General features: G+C 36.7%; 1 protein-coding gene across 9 annotated transcripts in view; it reads right to left on the bottom strand.

Moving 5' to 3' along the window:
• Positions 1-15218, bottom strand: part of Rragb (Ras related GTP binding B) — a 41631-nt gene extending 26413 nt beyond the window's left edge. For 4 of the 9 annotated variants that reach the window (XR_013431832.1, XR_013431834.1, XR_013431831.1 and 1 more), the window contains exons 1-6: positions 14535-15200; positions 13675-13708; positions 11042-11141; positions 6892-6975; positions 4989-5055; positions 2798-3020 (exon numbers count right to left, since the gene is read on the bottom strand). Coding sequence is in view for 5 of the 9 variants with exons in the window: in XM_078034784.1 (XP_077890910.1) it covers positions 2798-3020; positions 4989-5055; positions 6892-6975; positions 11042-11141; positions 13675-13708; positions 14535-14626 (600 nt within the window). In the remaining 4 variants the exon portion in view is untranslated. Of the gene's footprint in view, positions 1-2797; positions 3021-4988; positions 5056-6891; positions 6976-11041; positions 11142-13674; positions 13709-14534 lie in introns of all 9 variants that reach the window. The other 5 variants (XM_040281457.2, XM_078034784.1, XM_005340803.5 and 2 more) reach the window with 5 other exon arrangements.
• Positions 15219-21043: the final 5825 nt, after the last annotated feature.

Below are 21043 nucleotides of genomic sequence, written 5' to 3'. Positions count from 1 at the left end.
AATTGAAGAAGGCAGTTATAAATACCAGCCAAGATCATGTGAGTACATGTAAATGAGAATTATAACTGTCATGAGTATTTCTTCCTTGATTTTGTTATGAATATGTATAAGTGGATATATACTAAGCATGTCTTTCACTTTTATCCATTTATCATGAACATATGATGTATAAACTTTATTATATCAATATTATTTTAAGTACTATTTACATTGTAATATTTAAGTTACAGGATAGAAAGTAGAAGAATAAACATTACCCAAGGACTTATCTGGAAAGAGTTAGTGTATTTCTAGTTGTATGCAGAAAAGTTGTATCAAGTTATGTGGAATTATAATTGTGTTATTATATTTATTTGGAAATTAATTATGCTTTTAGAAAATGTGTATGAGTGCCTAGTTGAAAAGGGTGGACCATAATGGTTAGTATTTTTTGTTAACATGACTAGGCCATAGTACTCAACACTGGGTAAAACAGCAGCCTAGATGTCACTGTGAAAGTACTTTTTAGATGAGATTATCATTTAATTCAGTAGACTTTGGGTAAAACAGATTACCCTCCATAATGTGGATGGGCCTTATCTATAAGACATTTAGAGAAAAAGACTGATATTATAAAGACGAGGGGAACCTACCCTCACATTGCCTTCTGCCTTAAACTGCTACACTGCCTGTTTTTCCTGGGTCTCTAGTCTAAGGACCTGCTCTCAAGATTTCAGAACTGCCAGCCTCCACATTCAGTGGAGGCTATTACTTAAATAAATACTTCCCTCATCTCCTTCTGTCTCTTTATATACAAACATATCTCATTGTCTCTGTTTCTCTGGAAAACCACAACATTCATGCACATGCAGGGAAATAAATCTTAACGGAACTTTGTATTTTGAGAAGCACTTAATTATTTATACTTTAAAACTTCCATCTTTAAATCTTTAATGAAATTAAAGATATTAAGTTTAAAATCCACTAAAGAATATTAATATATCTTTGGGGGATAGTCATATGAAAGAAAATTTAATTCAAAATTATAAGTGATTGAAATATTCATAAGGAGCTCATTTATTGAAATGTTCTAGATTTAATTGTAATTTTGGCTAAGGATTGAAATTATTTTTAAAGCTTCACCAACTCAGGACCCATACTTTTTTTTGTACTGCGGATTTAAGCCAGGGGTGCTTTACCACTGTTCTGGTTTGCATGTGAGGTGTCCCCCAAAAGCTCATGTATGAGACAATGCAAGAAGGTTCAGAGGAGAAATGATTGGGTTGTAATAGTCTTAACCCAATCAGTGATTTAATCCCCTGATAGGAATTCACTGAGTGGTAACTGAAATGGTAGGGTATGGCTGGAGGAGGTGGGAATTAGGGCATAGCTTTGGTGTATATATCTGTATCTGAAAAGTGGAGTCTTCCTGTTCTCATATGAGCTGCTTCCCTATGCCACACACTCTGCCATGAATGTTCAACCTCACCTCAAGCCCCAAAGAATGGAGCCGGCCTTCTATAAACTTTCTGAAACTGTGAGCCCTCAAATAAACTTTTCCTCCTCTACAATTGTTCTGGTCAGATCTTTTAGTCACAGCAGTGAAAAACCTGACTAAAACAACCACTGAGTCGCATTCCCAGCCCTTTTCATTTTTAAATTTTGAGACAGGGTATTGCTAAGTTTTGTAGGGTCTTGCTAAGTTGTTGAGGCTAGCATCAAATTTGCAAACTTGTAATCTTTCTGCGCTAGCTTTCCGAGTTGTTGGGATTACAAGTGCGTGCCACTGTGCCTGGCAGGACAGATACTTATACATAGTTTTCTGGGAGATGGAGAAGGGGAAAGAGTTTAAAAAACTACTGGATATTCAAAAGTACAGTTCTGAGTCAAATGCAGAACCTTGTCAAATGGTTTTTGAAAGCCTGCAAAATAATCTAGAAACATTTGAATAGTAGAGGCAATCCTGTAAATAGTCATAGAAAAAAGTATTCCTTACCATAGCTATTACCCAAACTCCTTTAGACTTAAACTCTAACATTACAACCCAAGGAAGAATTATATTCTTCTATATGACTAGTATGTTCTAAAACTGCTTTCCTTAGTTATACCCTAAGAAATAGAGGGGGATCTTCTCTTTCACTTCAGACCTTACAAATCTAATTCTCCTATATTAAGTGAACTAGAACTAGACTATGTTTTTGATCTGCCAGTCCTGGAGTCTCAAAACTAGGTAGGATTTTATGCCTTCTACTTTAATTTTTTTCCTCTGATGGGTCTTTGATCCCTCTCTAGGCTATACTAGTTTATAGGTAGTTACCTACATTTTTTTAATATGAGGGGATGAAGGCTGATATTTCCTACTATACCATCTTGGTGACTTCACCTCCTACTGTGTCTTCTCTAGTACTGTCATTTGTACTAGAAAAGAAGAGAAACATACTATGTCAGTGCAATTATGAAGAACCTGGCCTAGAGCCTAACAGTATGGTTGGCACCTGAACTGGTAACTACCAGTGACAGCAGCAACCTTTCTTCCTCTCATTCTTGGTGGGTCTCTAGGCTTGACAGTAAAACAATGGAGCAATAAACATTTTAAAAATAAAGGCTGCTTAGTGTTGTCACATGGTCAGATTCCTTACCTAATTCTAAAATTTATTTGCTAATTGAATATCACATTTCTCTTACCATGAAAAAAATGTTTTTAAGAATGTTTTCTTAAAACAAATGATAAGATTTTAGTTTGAAAGCTTAATTCTGAGAACATTTTTGCTGAAAAGAGTATGGTACAAATTTGTGTAGCACCCGTTCCATTTCTTACCAGGTCCCGTTGATCCTCCTGTACCAGATCCATTTTGTGAACCAAGCAAAAAATTTTGGCATCTGGAGAGTTCTGGAGAATGGCTTCCAGGCATGACTGATAATAGTGCATGTCCTTTTCAAGTTCGCGGCTCTCCACGTCAAAGACATAAATCAGAACCTCCACATTTCGGAAGATGTTGTCCCGTTGGCTAGTGAAATAATTTTCCATGAAGGTGTCTTGTCTGGTAGGAAAAATAGATAGTAAGCAAGTCCTCAGTTCAAGCTTCATCAATGCAAAAGATAATCTTAAGGCTACAATTTATAGGGCAAATAATAGCAAATAATTCTGGTCTTACCTTACCTCTTTTTTTGTGTGTGTGGTGCTAGGGATTGAATCCAGGGCCTTGTACATGCAAGGCAAGCACTCTACCAACTGAGCTATATCCCCAGTCCCTTTACCTTACCTCTTGAGACATAACTTGCATCACCCTCTGCTCCTCTTTTGGTGCTCTATACACATAGACCCTTTCCCAGTTCAAGTGGGTCATGGTTTATCCACCATGGGGCCTTTATACATGCTGCTCACTTTGACTCTGATACTACTCCCATGCTTTTTCATCTAATTAATTCTTGCTTGTTCCTTTAGGTTTCAATTCAATCCACATTTCCTCATACAAACTATGACTTTCCCTGACATCCCTGATTTGAGCTAATGTACTTACCATAGGCTCATTTACCAATACATTACTCTCATTGCCAACACCTACTACAAGTATGACATTACACATACTTATATGGGTCTTTAATTAATGACATTCATTTCCCTAGACAGCAAGACAAGAACCATGTTTGGTACTATTCCTCAGTTTCTCAGATTTAAAGGAGTGTCAGATGCTCAATGAAATATTTCTGAATGAAGAACTCAATAGTCAAATATTCTAAACTATATGAAAATAACTGTAATGATAATTTTTTAGAAGAATGTTGGTCTTTGCTTCTTACGCTGAATGCTACTTCCCAAGAAGTCCTCAGTCAATAGGTAGACAGCAGAAAATAGTACCATTGTGTAGCAGGGGATGGGGGAGTGGGATATGAATCTAGGTTCTAGTTCTGTATCTTGCTATTAATAAGCTACTTGACCTTGGAAGATTATATCTTAAAGCAAGGGACTTGGACTAATATCTTTACACAGACTAGAGAACTGGAAATAATGACAATGAGTAAGGATTATATGGAGAGAGCTGCTAGGATGTTAAGTGATCCATCTGCTAACAGGAATGAAATCATTTTCTTAGATAGTATTTGGCTATCACATTACCCTTTCAACAAATATTCACTGAGCTCCTATTCTTTATTTGGTTTTATACTAAGGCCTGGGAAACAGAGCTGACAATAATATCTACTTATTTTGTGAGACACTGTGGTATGTATTTTTATATAAAATCTCAATTATCAAAATAACCCTGAATTGGTACCATTACTATTAATTTTGTACCAGAAACTGTGGCTCAGAGTTTAAATGATTTACCCAAGATAAAACAGCTAACAAAGCTGAGATATAAACCCCAACCTAACTCCAATACCTATATTCCTAACCACTGTGCACTACATACTGCTGCTTCATATCAGAGATATAAATGGCCAAAGAGTAGCACTGAACATTGGCATAGAAGCACAGTGAGTGTGTAAATTTGTGATGAAAAAATATTTTTTTTTTTTTTTTTTGGTGAGTGCGTTGGTCATGAGAAGAGCTGTCTCCTACTTTCTAACAGTGTGTAACTCAGCCAGATTGTACATGCTCAGAGTTTGATCTATAGTGCTTAGATTGCCTGGAGATAATTTTTTTAATTATTTAAAACAAATTATTATGGTGTGGTAGCTAAAAGCTTGGCACTTGTGTCAAATCATCTAACACTGCAAAAGAAACCCAATTTATGCCCCTGCAAAATAGAGAATGCTTAACCTATACTACACATATCTAGGTGAAGTTTGTGTTAGAGATACTTAAACATGTCACATACAGAAGGCACGTCCACAGTTAACAAAAATCAGAGATCTTTATTTAATCAAGTACCAAGTATGAAATAATTCTACCCAATGTATCTATTATAAATAACAGTTACTGAGGTATATTTGTCATACTGATTATATTAGAAGCCATGGTTACTGCCATTGGCTTTATAAACAAATAAGTAGATGATGGTACTTACCCACCACAATCCCACAGGTTCAATACCAGGTTTCCCAGAAATCGAACATGAGAATGTTCTACATCAACTGGAAGACAAGTATGACAAATCTAGTAATTGCAGCATGCAAGGTGAAATTCAAAGTAAGCAAAGCACTAACCCATGGAATTTAGAAGGACCAAAGTGGAGTGAAATGCTCAAAGCCACAACAAGAAGGTGATTTTCAGCTTAGTAATGTGGTTTAGTGGCAAGGTGGGCACCTAAACTACCCTGAGCTATAGAATTGGCTCTTATGTAAGTCATTTTACTTTTTAGTAGTTTAGTACTCAGAGTAGAAACAATCTCCAATTATACTACCAATGTTAAATTTCCACATATAAGACAGCAACATATACCATTTAATAGATCTTCCTGTCCCACCTGCCCTCACCAACTTCCCCCATGAAAAAGTAAAACAACAATAACAAAAACTGAACACAAAACAAACATAAAACATAACCAAACTAACTCCTGTCTTGATTCCTTTTCAGTTAATGACTCTACGTTTCCCCCTATTATGTCTCCTAGGTTCTCATTCAATTCATTGCTAGTTCTTTGTAATCTCTCAATTCCATTATCATCTCATGCAAACACTGCTACAAGAGATCCATAACTGAACTCCCTACCAGAAAAACCTTACCCATTTTACATCGTCCTATAGGCTACTGTCAGGCTCATCTTCTTAACACTACTTTGAACATGTCACTCCCCATTCAAATACTTTCAATGGCTCCTCCGTCCCTAAAGGGGGACAGTCAAGGTCCTTCACAATTTGGCTTCCAATCTACCTATATATTCCCCAATAATTCACATTAATAAAACCTTTCATTCCAGCCCAATTTGGCTTATTCACAGTCCTCCCAAACCCCCTACCTCCCCAACCCCAACATACTTTACATCAGGGGTCGCAAACTTGCTAATAGGGTTCAGGCCAATAAACATACAATCAAAGTTGGCCACATATAGAGGATAAACATCCATCCAGTAGAATGGGCAGCAGTTACTGAGCTCTTCAAGAATGTTGGCTCAGGTTTGCCAGATCTTTCAATTTTTCAATAGCAGTGGGAAATTCAGATTTTTATGAAAACTTTGACATGTGATAACTAATTCCAATTTTTCTAAAACAATGGACAAGCCAAACAAAATTTGTCTATAGGCCTTATCTAGCACACAAGCTGCCTGTTTGCGACCTCTGCCTTACACTTCCCTCCCCGCTATCCTTCGCCTACTCTGTCCTTCTGCCTGGAAAGCCCACCCCATCTTTCTTTCAAAGTTATATTCATCTTTCAAGACCCAAACTAAATCCCACTCCTCTAAAAGCCCTGCCTAGCTCACCCCACTTACCATCATTTCTCCCGCTAAATTCATTCAAACATTTATTAAGCATCTACTCTCTGCCAGGCACTAAAAATCCCAAGGAGGAATAATGAAAATATTTATACTGAAAAGTACTCTAATACTAGAAATTATTATCTATATAATTTATATGATAGTCAAATGTTATTATGGCATTTCTTCTTTGACTATCTCAAAGCTGTTGCTTAAATTGAGTATTATATAACTTTTGGGCAATTTTACCTTCTCATAAACTAGATCATAGATAGCAAAGCATTAAAAAGTAAAGCATATAAGCTTTGGAGCCAAACAGATCTGAGTTCAAGTACCAGCTCTACAACTCTGTGACTTTGGGCAAGCCACTTAAGTTCTGAGTATTTGCTTCCATTTCTATTTAAAAAGAAAGAAGGGGCATAGTACTGACCTCACAGAATAGCTGTGAGGATTCAACGGGTTATCATATATGAAGTGCCTGGCACATAGTAAGTGCTCAAACTACTTCCCTTCTCCCCTTTACTTCCCCCTCCTTGGAAAAGGAATCATATCTTACATGTCTTTGTATTTCCAACAGAGTCTACGAGAGAGTAGGTGCTCAAACTGCTATTAATTTGAAGACTATGTATACGGTCTAGTACTAAAAAAAAATGGAAAGAAGTGCTACTGAGAAAGGGAAAGACAATAACAAAAGAAGTGACAGGATTCAGTGACTTTTAAGATATGGGGCAAATGGGAAAGAAATCTAGATTCTACTCCCATATGATAGAATTTGTTCTCATCAAGTGACCAATGGCCCCATTACCAAATCCAGTGGACTTTTTAGTCCTTGTCTTACTTTCTGCAGCATGACACTGTTGACTACTCTTCTTCTCAAAAGAAATCTCTTTTCTTGGTCTCTGATATACCTACAAACTCTCTGAAAGATCCTCCCTCACAGGCTCCTATTCTTCTTTCTGTCCCTTAAATGTTGGATTTCTTCAGGTCTCCATTCTTGGTCACCTTTCTCATCTATGTATTCTTCCCCAAAGTAAGATAATATATTCATATTATTTTGTATACAATTTGGATATTGATAATTCATAAAAAAGAAGCTTCAGTACAGATTTCTCTCCTACCTTTCTAACTCACACAGTGCATTTCCATTTGAATAAACCACAAGTATCCCAAACTCAACATATCCAGATTGTCATGTCCCCTGTCTTCCCCCCAATCAATTCTTTTTTCAGTCTTTTATCTCTCAGTAAATTCAACCAGTTGCCTATCACAAAACCTTAGTTTCATCTTTCAGTTCACTCATTCCCTCACCATTCTCCCCAGATCTACCAGCAAGTCCTCTTGACTCCACCTCTTTAATATACCCCAAATCCATTAGCTTCTCAACATATCCACTACCAACACCCAAATCAAGCAGTCATCTCTTTCCTAGTTTACTAAAATAGTTTCCTAACTAGTCAATTTGTTTCTATCCTTGCCTCCCTCTGATCTACATTCCATATTATAGATAGAGCAATCTCTCCAAAATGTATATTTTATTTCATTCTTTTAAAAGAAAAAGAACATGTCATTCGGAGTATGCATGATTGCATACACCCGGAAAAAAGGGGCCAGAGGATAACCTCAGGATGATCTAACCCCCATTTTCTGCTTCCCTCTTACGTTCTTGGCCCTTTGGCTCTGCTAATCTTCCTATCCTGATGTTATGAGAAACCGAAAAGAAGCAAAAACAGAGCTTTGGGGAATTGCATACACTTATGGGGCAGAAAGAAGAAAATATTATGATAAAGATTATCTTTTTTAAAAGCAGGGAGGAATGGTTAAAGATAAAAGAAGAAAACCAGGGTAATAAAGCATTAAATAAAAGCCCAGAGAAAAGAGAATTTTGAGAAGGTAGGAAATCTTGGAGCTGTCAACAGTGTTTGAGACTAAAATACTTCATAAACATATTTTTATTGACAAATTTACTATTCCAACAAACACATTTTAACATTCCCCCTAATAAATTAATAACATCATCATTCTGTATCCTTACTTCAAATTTCCAAACACAGTAGGCTCTAAATTTAACAAAATAAAACCAGACTTTTTCAAGAAATGACAAACTAGGAAAACACTAAAACATTAAAGTCAATGTAAATTTTAAAAGAAGTACTCTTTTGCTACTTTTAAAGAAATTAGCAACTGCATAAAAGGAATATCAAGTAAAAAGCAATGCACTATAGGAATTTTGAACTAGTCTATGTATTTAGCAATAAAACAGACTTTTGTTCAATAATAACAAACTAGCTAATGATGATATGCTAAAGCATTAAAGCCAACATATTTTTAAGTATACTTTTACTACCTTTAAGGAGATATAGTAATTGCTAACAAAGTATATTAATAAAGCTCCCACTTGAGATATCCTTAAGGACAAGAGCCCATCCACAGTGCCTAATACACAGGGAAGTTTCAGAAAATTACCCATTTAATAAATGGCCTATTTAGTGAATAGGATCCACATAATTTGCAACATTCTGTTCATAATGATGCTGTTAGATTATGTTAAAATTACTTTAAGCAGTTTGAGTAGTTCCAAAATTTTGGTTGTGAGTCTGTTCATGGATTCAATAATAAATCAACTCTGCTGATCAGTTAAAATCAGAAACATCACTAGGACTAGAAAGGGGTTCTTCAACAAATTGTGCAGAATTTTAAACACAAAGAAAAAGGAATCTGCCAGGAATTGTTCAGAGTAGTGTTCACAGATTGGTATTCCAGCTCTAATGTTTACTAGCTAAGTGAAATTAATTTTTAAGTTGTACTTTTGTTATCTATTAAAATAAAGTTAATATGAGGACTAACACAAATAAAACAGAATACAAAAGCCTGGCAAATGACAGTTGTTCAATAAACATTTGCTTCCTTTAATCTACTGAAATCATATAGGTTCTAGGCCTAGATATAACTTGGAAGAAAAGAAAAATTTCAGAATCTATCAAATCAAGATAGAAAGAAATGTGGATGGATAGACAGATTTTCCAGAAGCCAGATATAGGTACAACAGGCCATTGAACAATATCTTGTCCAAAATTTTTGACCAATACCGAAACCAAATGACATACTCATCAAATGTACAAACTGCACAAGGCTGGAAGGATAGATAATATATGAGAGAGTAACAATGAACATAGGATCCAAACCCTTTACTATAGATAAGGAAATGAAGAAACACAGATCAGAGAGACAGTGACTTGTTTTGAATTTTACAGTTAAAATACACAGGGTGCAGAAATATATCATGGGATAAAGCAAAATTTAGTAATAAGCATTCATACTTAGGTTCAAAATATTAACTGCACAAGACTCAGAACAATATGTTTTAATAACAATATATCTGAAGAGGAACTGGGGCTTTTTAGTATGACTCAGTGTAATGAAGGTCATTTTATAAAAGAAGATGGGGGTTACTCTGTTACTAATAGCAATGTAATATCCAGAATAAGAGATGTAATAGGCCTACTCTGCCCTGATCAGACCACAACTGCATAAGAAAAATGTAAATAAGTTTGAACAAATCCTTAAAAATACTTCCAAATTATGTCAAATGAAGAATAGATGAAGGAACTAGAGATGTTTAACTTAAGAAAGACAAGATTTGAGAGGCAGGGGATGACTAGGATAAACTGAGACACTGAACATCTTCAAACATTTGTAAAGCTTACAAGAACAGAAAGAAAACCAGCTAATGGAAATGAGGGAAAATAGATTTGGATCTCTGCTTAAGAGACAGCTTTGTAGTCATCAAACCTGCCCTAATTATGAAAGTGAATACTATACTCCAAGCCCTATAAGAACAGAAACAAGGTTTTCTTCTCCTTTGTATCTCAGAATCTGGACAATAATGTGTTTAAAAGATGTTTACTATTCTTGAAACCAGAGTGAGACACTATTCTTATGGGTGACTTATCCCTAAAAACATTCAAGATGCTAGAAACACAGATCAGGAATATTTAAAGGTCAGATATGTAATGCTTCCTTCACTTGGAAGTCAAAGACCAAGGAAGGAAGAATCCAGAAATGCTTGGATGCCACAGAATGAAATGACATTGCAGCTCACAGACAGAAGGGCTCTCCTAAGATCCTAGATACACTGGCCTGGTAGCCATGGCAACCCAGCAAGTCTATACTAACATTTCAACCATAAAGAGCAATAAGATATTTCCCATGTCAGAATAGAAAACTCCAGTGAGACCATCTATGTGTATCTAGGAAGAGAATATCAGGTTAATTTCCATTCTTCTCACCCCTGTAGTTTACCTTTGAATGAGGACAAGGACTAACTACAGCTTCAAAAAATTTTGGATTTTATTTATGCTTCTTAATACCTAAGAATTTCCCTTTGTACAATAACAATTAAAAACAAACACTCTTCCCCCAAAACAAACAAACACAAAGGACCCTATGCTGGTTAAGAAATAGCAGGATAAGCAAGAAGTTGGAAGAAGGCATCCCACTTTGTAAGCAAACTAGAAAGCAAAAAAGCCTTCCAAGAGAGTGAGCAGTAAGAATCAGAATTAGGCCACATTTCTCTGAGGAGAAATGCAAAAAGGGGAACATGCTCCAAAAATCCTTCAACCTCTGCATTCCCAAGCTATGCAACCAAGTGTGTTATGCAGATTAATAGTTAAGATCACCTCACTTTACAATAAGATAAAACATCTTACTTGTTGCACCAAGCCGACGTGTGTCTCTGGCAATATAATTTGCAAAGATAATAGACCTCATGCTGGTCTTACCAGACCCACTTTTACCCATCAACAGCACCTAAAAAAGAAAGAAAAATATTAACAATCTGGAGTAAATCTAGTGTAACAGGACCTATTTCTCTCCTGTATTTGGCATTTTAGTGAAATAACAGTATCAACAATCTGGTGTAGATACTTGTAACTAACTAAACTGTTTCCCAACCAATGGTGAATGCAGATATATCTAGCATTCCAGAAGCCAAGTGCTTACCTTTCACAGGTCACACATCCTTTTGGCTACAGAACTACAGTGATTTTATGTTTTTTGTTTGTTCTGTGGTAATGGGGATCAAACCCAAAGGGTTCTTTACCACTTTACATTCTGTCCCTTTTTTATACCTTTATTTATTTATTTTTATGTGGTGCTGAGGATCAAACTCAGTGCCTCGCACATGCTAGGCGAGTGCTCTACCACTGAGTCACAGCCCCAGCCCCCATTCTGTCCCTTTTTAAAATTTATTTTTTGAGACAGGGTCTCATTAAGTTGCCCAGGCTGACTTCAAACATGTGATCCTTTTGCCTCAGCTTCCCAAGTCACTAATTACAGGTGTGGGCCAAAGCACCCAGCTGAATTTATGTTATTAATATGTAATATTCTTAGAACTAGATTAGAAAAATACCATCTCGAGAGGAAATTAAACCCGATTCTCCTATAATCTAATGTTTTATGCACTGAACTACTTAGCAGGGGATTTAGCATAATTAAAATTTCTTCCTCCTCTGGCTCAAGGTCAATTCTTCTACCTCTCTGGAGCACTTGAACTTTTCCCTTCTACTTCCCTCTATGATTTTGTTTCACTAATTACTCTCTCTTTTTTTAATATTTATTTTTTATAGTTATAGGTGGACACAATATCTTTATTTTATTTTTATGTGATGCTGAGGATTAAATCCAGTGCCTCACACATGCCAGGCAAGTGCTCCACCCCAGCCCTCTGTCTCTTCTTTTTATAAGTTTCCCATGACCTACAGGATTAAGGCTTTAAACTATATATAAGCTCTAGCCTATCTACTACACTATCTTCATCTCCTGTCCATCTGAGCTAGAACTTTTAGCAACCAGCCACACTGAACTGAGAACAGCTTATAGTCTCTGTTACCAGCCCTCCATGGAGTCTTGCTTCTATGTCTCTGTTTTATACTGTACTCTCTCCCAGCAATATTCCATTCTTTGTTCTTCTTTCTACTAAATGTCACTTGGTTTAGTAATCATCTGCTCAAGAAGATTCTCTGACCCTAAAGCCCTAGGCTGACTTAGATGTCTTATCTCAGTCTCCCAATTAAACTGTTTTATCATTGCAAAGGACATAATGTATTGCAGTTACTCACTTTTCAGCCTGATTCTCACAAGACTCTAAGTTCCCAAAGGGCAGGGAGAGTCCCATTTATATCTCCAGTGCCTAACATATGATAATTTTGCTCAAAATGATGTTCTTCAAAGAATAAACAAGCTTCAAAAACAAAGATAAAAAGAAGAGCTTCTAACAATGAAGAAGTTTCCAGTGGAAATTGTGGCCTTATGAAGGTAAATAACTTTGTTATCAATGTTAGCATTAACAGAGAGAGAAAACTACCTGTCAAGAATGTCATATATTCTTGTATTTGAGGGGAATTGGATAAAACGACTTTTTAGAGTCCTTTCAAATCTAAAATTTATAAAACACTGTTCCAATTACCTTGCTTTTCAAATGTAATGGATACACATTTTACTTTCAATCACAGATATTTTATAAAAATTTCTGATTACAAATGTAAGGAGTATTAATGAAAATGTACTGCACTCAGGTTTGTACTACACTCAATCTAACACATTCTCTGTGTAACTTTATCTAATTAAGAAAATTTCACTACTGAGCCAGCCAAAAATCTGTACAAAAAAGGGCTTTTCTGTTATTTAAAAAATATTTTAACTGAGAAACAGTTAACTGTATATATTTCTGGGGTACAACATGATATTTTGCTACATTTATATACCATGGAGTGATTAAATTAAGCTAAATTTTGTTTTTAATTATGTAAAAAATTCTGGTATTTTTAGGCATCCTTGTTGATAAGGCTAAACCATGGTAGACCCTAAGTGCTCTACAGGCATTTTATTCACTTAAATTTCACAACTACCTATGAAATGGGTGATTTGTAAAATCACCATTTCACAAACGATACTGAAGCCTTGAAGTTTAAAAAATATGTTCTAGAGTTGCACTCTTAAGAATTCTGCCTAAACCCCAATGTGAGGCATAGAGCCATAACAACATAAAAGGAAGAGTGGACAATTCCAGTTGGAGAACTGATGTAAGATCTTATAGTCTAACATTTTGATTTGGGTTGAAAATAAATGTGCAGGCATACTCCTATATAGTGGGTGTATATGTGGATTCACCCATTCAGATTTATATATTTTAGAAAAATAAAAAATCTAATGGCACAGTGAATAAGAATCCGGAAGATTCCTGCAATAGTCCAGGAAAGATGGTATATATCCACTCTATGGTTCCTGAATGACTATTTCTTACCTTTACCATCATGTTTCTGATGTACCTAACACATCTTACCTTTTTCTTCATGGCTGTATTTGGTAGCACCCACCTGTAGACATAAACCAAAAGACAAGAGTTCCCATGATCCAATTGCCTTATAAACTGAAATTAAAGAAATATAAATAAATGTGCAGGAGCAAAAGAACATGTTTAATACAACAGGTGAATGCAGCTGTGTAGGGAACCTCAGTAGAGTAACAGCCCTCATAAACTACAAAACTGGGTTCATGCTCTTGTCCCCTAACTACAAGCTCTGGCGACAGCTCCTAGGAGAATATATTTAGGAATATAAATGAGTTATTAAAATTTGACTTTTCCTCATCTTAAAAAATTGATCAACAACATATACAGGTGGTGTAATAAGTCAAAGAACATTTTCATATTTAAATATTATATATCAAATCTTATATTTTTTAAAATTCGACTTTCTATTTTTAAAATCTGGAAGCATCCTTGGACCTTGGCAGTCTTCCAAGATGTATGTCACTCATTAATGGCACAAAATACATATAATACAAGTCTCAAATTCAGGTACAAATTGGCACAGAAAACACTCTAAGCCACTGGTCTCTAAGAAATGCTAGTCCTTTTATCTCTTACATGTTGAGATCTAATCGCCTTTTATTGATAATTCAAAGCAACATGTAACCGTCTCAATTAGAACACCCACATGCCCCATCTCAAGGGCTGACTGCCCAATTAGCACCAGTCCCTTTTTCAGTTTATTATGTTGTCAAAAGTATATCAATCAACCCTACTGATAAACCGAAGCAATTTATCATGCAATTTATCATGGGGGTGGGGTGTTCTAATTCACAATACTCCTCAGTTCAAACACCCTCCCTTCCAGGTTTGACACAATACCCTTCACCCACCCAAGCGAGCCTTCCGGTTCCCCTAGTGGAGGATCCATTCGCGGCCCCAGATTCTCTTTCTCCATCTTTTTCTCAGAGTCAGATTCTTCCATCGTGCAACAAGTCCTTTCCAGTCCCTTCTAAATCCGCAGTACTCTTTTTCTCGTTCACCCCCTCAACTGCCTATTCTCATTGACTGCGGCCCTCAGGCCTGCTCTATTCTTGCCTCTGCCTTTGTCCACTGGGGGGCCGCTTTCCCCACCGTTACCTTTACCGCCCCGAACTTGGCCTCAAGGCACGGCCAAGCAGGCCAGCCAAAAACCAAGTGATTCAGTGGTGCAAAGGAAGAGATGGAGGAATAGAGGAAAAGACAGGTAAATTGGGGAGTCTCCCCGATTTGGGGCCTCACGCCGCAAGGTCTCGAAACCCAAAAGTGATTTCGCCCTCAAAAAGGTGGGGACCGCGAAGGCGGAGGTCGCAGAAAGAGATGACCCGGTGCCGTAGGCACTATGCAGTGAACGCCTCAGCCGCCAGGTTGCTCGCTCCTGGCCGCCCGGTTTAGTCCGCCAGCGGCGGCGGCGGTAACGACCTAACCGCCCGCCCTTCAGGATCCCAGGTACCTCACCGCAGCCACCCGACTGCAGGCCAGGATCACGTGAGCACCTGTCGTAAACCCGGAGTCTGACACGTGACTGCCGCTGCCCAAGGGGCGGGTGGGCTGGGAAGAATACCATAGAGACTACTCCGGGAAAGCCAGAGTGTCGCTTGTCGCCATCACGTGGCATTAGCTCTTAACTTCCGCGCCACCAGCCCCACAGGGCTCTATGAGCCTGCAGGCTCTTTAAGAGTGTGCCGACCTGCTCCCCTGCCCCCAACCGCTGAGGAGAATTAAAGGAGATGACTGCATTTCCATGTCTCCAGGCTAGCCATTTTTACTGCTAGTTACCCTTAAGGGATCTTGGCAGGGAAGGCCAAGCGTTTTTTAACTTCCTGTCTTTTGTTGTTAGTCCCAGTAACCGACCTTGCAATTAGGTGCATTAAATATCTAAAGCTCTTTCTTAAAACTGAGACTTTCCCAATAAATTATTATTGCTGGGAGCAGGGATTCATGTGGGGTTTTAGTATTCACATTCATCTCCCCACTTTTTAAAAAATATTTTGGCAACTTAAAATTTTTTGATTAATATGTAATATTTGTACATATTTATGGGGTACAGTGTAGGAAATAAGTTCTCATATTACTATAGTAAGAAGTAATAAATATAATATACATTTATATATTATATATTACCGTGTGCATATATTACTTTGATAAGAAAATGAAGGAAGAGAAACAGCACACAAAAAGGGTACTCTCTGCTCCCATATTTTCCCATTTGAGTTCCTATATGATTTTTTGTCCCCATAATTGGCATGCCACTGATACTGCCGGTTATCGGTGATGAGTCCTGCTTCCCCACATGTTTGAACATTAGAGAAGCAGGCTGAGGCAAGCATATAAAGCAGAGTTTATTCAAAAAGGGGTAACAGACTTCTGGGAGGGAGAAGGGGGCCATAGCTGGTATCCTGGTATCCCAAGAAGCGAGGTGTTCGGCCCTTTTTATGTCCTAGGCTTCCTTTGTTCTTCTGACTTTTCTCCCTTATCTTTCTCCTTCCTGCCTACCTGACTAGACCCAGGAATGCTTGGTGGGATGGCCCCAAGGTGGGAAAAGGGAGAGTGGAGGGGGAAGGGCAACACTGATTAACAAAGGGCACTTTAACAACCTTTTAGCTCCCTGTAGAGAGGGACAATTCTCGCCCCCCCCTACAGGTTACCTTGGCAACAGGTTGCAGCAGGCGCAGGTTCTTGTTAAGGGTGGAGGAAGGGCTCTGTAGGAATTAACATTTCAATCCCTCAGGGGACAAGTCTCCAACTTCCCAGACTCACTCAAAATTGACCTCCCTGGTCCGACCTGACTCAATTTACCATCTATACTGACTGCCTGTCTAATTCTGGCTTAACAACAACAACAACAACAATATTTTTTTCTGAAATCGCATTTCTTAGCCTTATCACTTGCTAATCTGTCTCCTTCCATCAGCTATCCCACACACATTCCTATTCTAGCTTTTCCTGTCTGATGAAAGACCTTAAATACAAAACCAGGATTTCACTTTATATTTGCTGCCCACCATGCAAGTCATTGAGACCAAGTCATTTTTAGTTAGATTTCTACAATGTGTGTACACCTCCCTGGTCTGAATCATTGAAATAGCCTCCAAAGTGGTTTTCCTGCAGTGGCAACTCTAAATGTGTTGGAGGTGGGAGGAATACTTTTTTTATCAAGTCATCTCATATACCCCAACATGAAATACGTGCTTGTTTTGTAAAATCAGCTTTCAAACATCTTTCAACCCCCAACACATTCCCCCGATGTTTTACCTGCTAAATTGCTCCCTTAAACTACTGTTTATAGAAATTTAATGTCTCCCAGCTACTTCAGTTTTCCATTTCCTCCTCTCTCCAACCATCCATTCTTTCTACTGACTGCTTGAGTGACCTTTTAAGTTCAAATCAGTGAAGGCTATTTTTCTGCTTTAAAACTCTTGTATAACTTAGGAGGAAAGTGTATCAACACAAGGAATTTCAAGACCCAGCTTATAGCAACTTTACCAACTGCATTTCTCCACCCACTCTCACCACCTCCATCAAGCTTCTTAAGGAATTGCTAGTGTTTTCTCAATGTGCCAAGAGGCAAGAAGAAAGAGGAGACAACATCTGACAAAGAAGGGGAGAGAATGTATGAAGTAGAAAAGAGAGAGAAGTGGGGAGATGGAAAGAGGTAAGGAAGAGAGGGGAAAGGAGAAGAGGAAGAAGGAGAAATTGGGATTAGAGAAAGGGAGTTGAAGAAAGAGAATGCAAAAGATTTAGGAATGAAATTAAATTAAGGGTTGATTCCAAAGAATGGTGAATAAGACTATTGGTATAATGCATTCCTGTATTGTCTAGCTGTTAAGATACTGGTTTCTACTAGGTGCCTTTGGCTGCTTTATTTTTACACTTTCATTAAGAAACGTTTCATAAATAGGGGATGAAGTTCACTTTTTATTATTGTCAAAATAACTTTTTAAAATTTTTATTATAGATTATTTTCAGAAAATGTTGATTAAGGTCTTTTATTCTTCCAACAAGCACTTATGGAGAACAACCATTCATTGCCAGGAACTTTGATGGATGACAAGGTTACAAACATCACTCTATATTGTACCCAATATTTGTCAAGTGTTCCTGTCCTTAACACCTTAGCTCTACTCTATACACACACAGATACACACACATACAATCAGTCTTCTGTTTGTCCAAATCCCAATATGGAATTTTTTTTCAGTCATCCATCTCAGGTAGAAACATACTAAGACCTTTAACAAAGATTCCACTAAGATCTCAGTTTCCTTATAATCTCTAAATTAAATCTAGTTATGTTTACCCTTAAACCCACTCTTAGGTCTCCAGTACTCAAATTGCTATTCATAACCTGCCTACCATTTTCCTTCTCCACCCTACTCTTCTTCTTTTTCCATTGTTCACTACTATTTTCCAGAGCCTCACAATTTTATCCCTACACCCTGCTGGTAGCTTTTTCCTCCATATCCCCATCCCTTGGCTTGAAATATAATAAAATGTTTCTCAAGTTAATTAGACTTAAAGCTTTGATGAATGAAAATCTGGTGGAGGAATTTTTGGTTTCCAGTTCTGCAGGTAAATAACTTAAAACTCACTCTTCATGCTAACAGTAAGTTAAAAAGCTCAACAAACAAAAAATCAACAATTATTCTTAGATTCTTCAGAGAAGGAAAGTCACAGGACAAAAAACACTATCCAGCCCCAAATGGGAGAGGCACATAAGCAAATATACAGAATGAGAACTTTTCAGAGTAGAAACCCACAAGCACAAACCTTTAATGGAAAAAAATAGACAGCATTTAATGGAAAAGATGGATGATATAAACAGGGATATGAAGTTCTAAAAAAGAATTTAAAATGCTATAGATCAAAAACAGTAAGATAGATGCATGCAGTGATACGGGTCTATAATCCCAGTGGCTCAGGAGGCTGAAGCAGGAGGATTGCTGCTTCAAAGCCAGCCTCAGCAACTTAGTGAGGCCCTAAGCAACTTAGCAAGACCCTATCTCAAAATAAAAAATACAAGCTCTTTTTATTTTATGTGATTACACGCTTGGGTCATACCATCGTGCAGGACCAGGTATTAAAGACTCCACACCACCTCTCAGCATTGCCACACTGAGGACCAAATTCCTACATGTGAAGTATTAGGTATCAAACTCAAACCATATCCAAATCATTAAAATGTATACCACAAACTCTAGAACAATTGAAAAAGGAAAAGAAGAAGGAAAAAATATATATATCATCATATGCTAAAAAAAAAGAAGATGGAATCGTAAAATGTTCAATTGAAACCACAAATAATAAAAACAAAGTATGAAGACAAAAATTGGACAAAAGAAAACAGGACAAGAAATAAATAACAGTAACAAATGTGGTATGTATTAGTCCAACTTTATTTATTTATTTATTGCAGTGCTGGTAATCCAACCCAGGGCTTCACACATGTTGGGAAAGCACTCTACCACTGACCTAGCCCCCCAAACCCTCTCAGTAATCAATTTAAGTGTCAATGGTATAAATAAACTAAAAGGAATTGTCAGAGCAGATTAAATAAACAGATCCAACTACTTATTATCTACAATAAACTCACTTTAAACACAAAGACACAGGGAATAGGGGAAGATTTACCATGCAAGCACTAATCAAAATGACATGTAATTGCTATATTAATTTCAACAGTGTAGATTTCAGAGTAAGCAAATTTATCAGGGATAAAGAGAGGAATTACTTAATTATAAAAGGATCAATACTCCCAAGGTGACATAACAATCCCCTATTTCTGTGAATGTAAGAATAGAGTGTCAAATCAAAATATCTGGTGTAAAAACTGATAAAACTGCAAAAAGAAATAGACGAACCTACTATTATAATTGAGACATTAACACATCTCCATCATAAATGGAGAGATTCAACATGTACTGAAATTTCTAGCAAGAGTAATTAGGAAAAAAGAAAAAAACACAACATAAAAGCCCTCCAAATTATAAAGGAAGAAGGAAAATTTGGTTTTCATATGATATGATTTTATATGTTAAAAAAAAAAAACTAGGGCCAGGGTTGTGACTCAGTGGTAGAGCACTTGCCTAGCATGGGTGAGGCACTGGGTTTAATCCCTGGTACCACATACAATAAACAAATAAAATAAAGGTATTGTGTCTATCTACAACTACAAAAATATTTTTTAAAAAAACTAAAGAGTTCATGAAAAAAAGATTGTTAGAATTAATAAATTGCAAATATTGAAAGATACAAAATCAGTGTATAAAAATCAGTTCCATTTTATATACTAAAAATCATTTTTCCAAAAATGAAATTATGAAAATAATCCCAGTCACAGTATTATTAAAACAGAATAAAATACTAAGGACAAAATTTAACCAAGGAAATGAAAGACCAGTACACTGAATATTGTAAAATGTTGGTGAAAGAAATTAGCAGATACCAACAAATGGAAAGATATCAGAGTTTCAAAGATTGAAAGAATTAATACTGTTATAGTCTATGAACTACCCAAATTAATCTGCAAATTTAATGAAATCCCTGTCAAATCAGAAAGATTTATGTTTTCTTTTCTATCAAAGTTAAACCTCTAATGCAATATAAACATGTTTACTGTAATTTAAATTTCATGTATGTAATGGAACCATTTTAAATGGGGAAACCATGTGGTTAGAATGGAGCCATTTCAAAATTCCCTAACAGGTATTCAATCACAACTGTAGCTCTTCTCCATACTTTCCCCAATTTTAAATTAGCTAATTGTGTAGATTGTACCCCTGAACTCTTCCTATCAGAGCAAGGGACAATGCTTCATTATGGATAAAAGCAGACAGACTGCCTGCCTAGTGTGCTTGCTCACCAGATTCCCTCTGAGGGCACACCATTCTTCAGAAGAATACATTATACATTTTTTTCGCCTTGCCAACCCATTTCTGAGCACACTTAATTTCTTGCAGCACCTTGGTATTTCTAACAAAATCCATGTGGCATTTTGTGGAAATAGAAAAACTGCCAAAATTTATATGGAACCACAAAAGACTCACACAAAATAATTTTAAGCAATGAGAATAAACCTAGAGACATCATACTTCCTGACTTTAAAATATAATGAAAAGTTATAGTACTCAAAACAATGTGGTAGTTGCATAAAAAGAAACACATTGACCAACGGAATAAAATAGACAGCCCAGAAATAAACTCATGCATATGTGATCAATTTATCTTCAATAAGGGTGCCAAGAATACACATCAGAGAAAAATAGTCTCTTTGGTAAATGGTATTGGGTAAACTGAATATCCACATACAAAAGAAGGAAATTGGATCTTTATCTCACAACATATACAAAAAATCATCTGAAAA

Source organism: Ictidomys tridecemlineatus, chromosome X, assembly GCF_052094955.1.
Source record: "Ictidomys tridecemlineatus isolate mIctTri1 chromosome X, mIctTri1.hap1, whole genome shotgun sequence".
Lineage (NCBI taxonomy): Eukaryota > Metazoa > Chordata > Mammalia > Rodentia > Sciuridae > Ictidomys > Ictidomys tridecemlineatus.
This window is presented reverse-complemented; position numbering and strand designations above follow the sequence as displayed.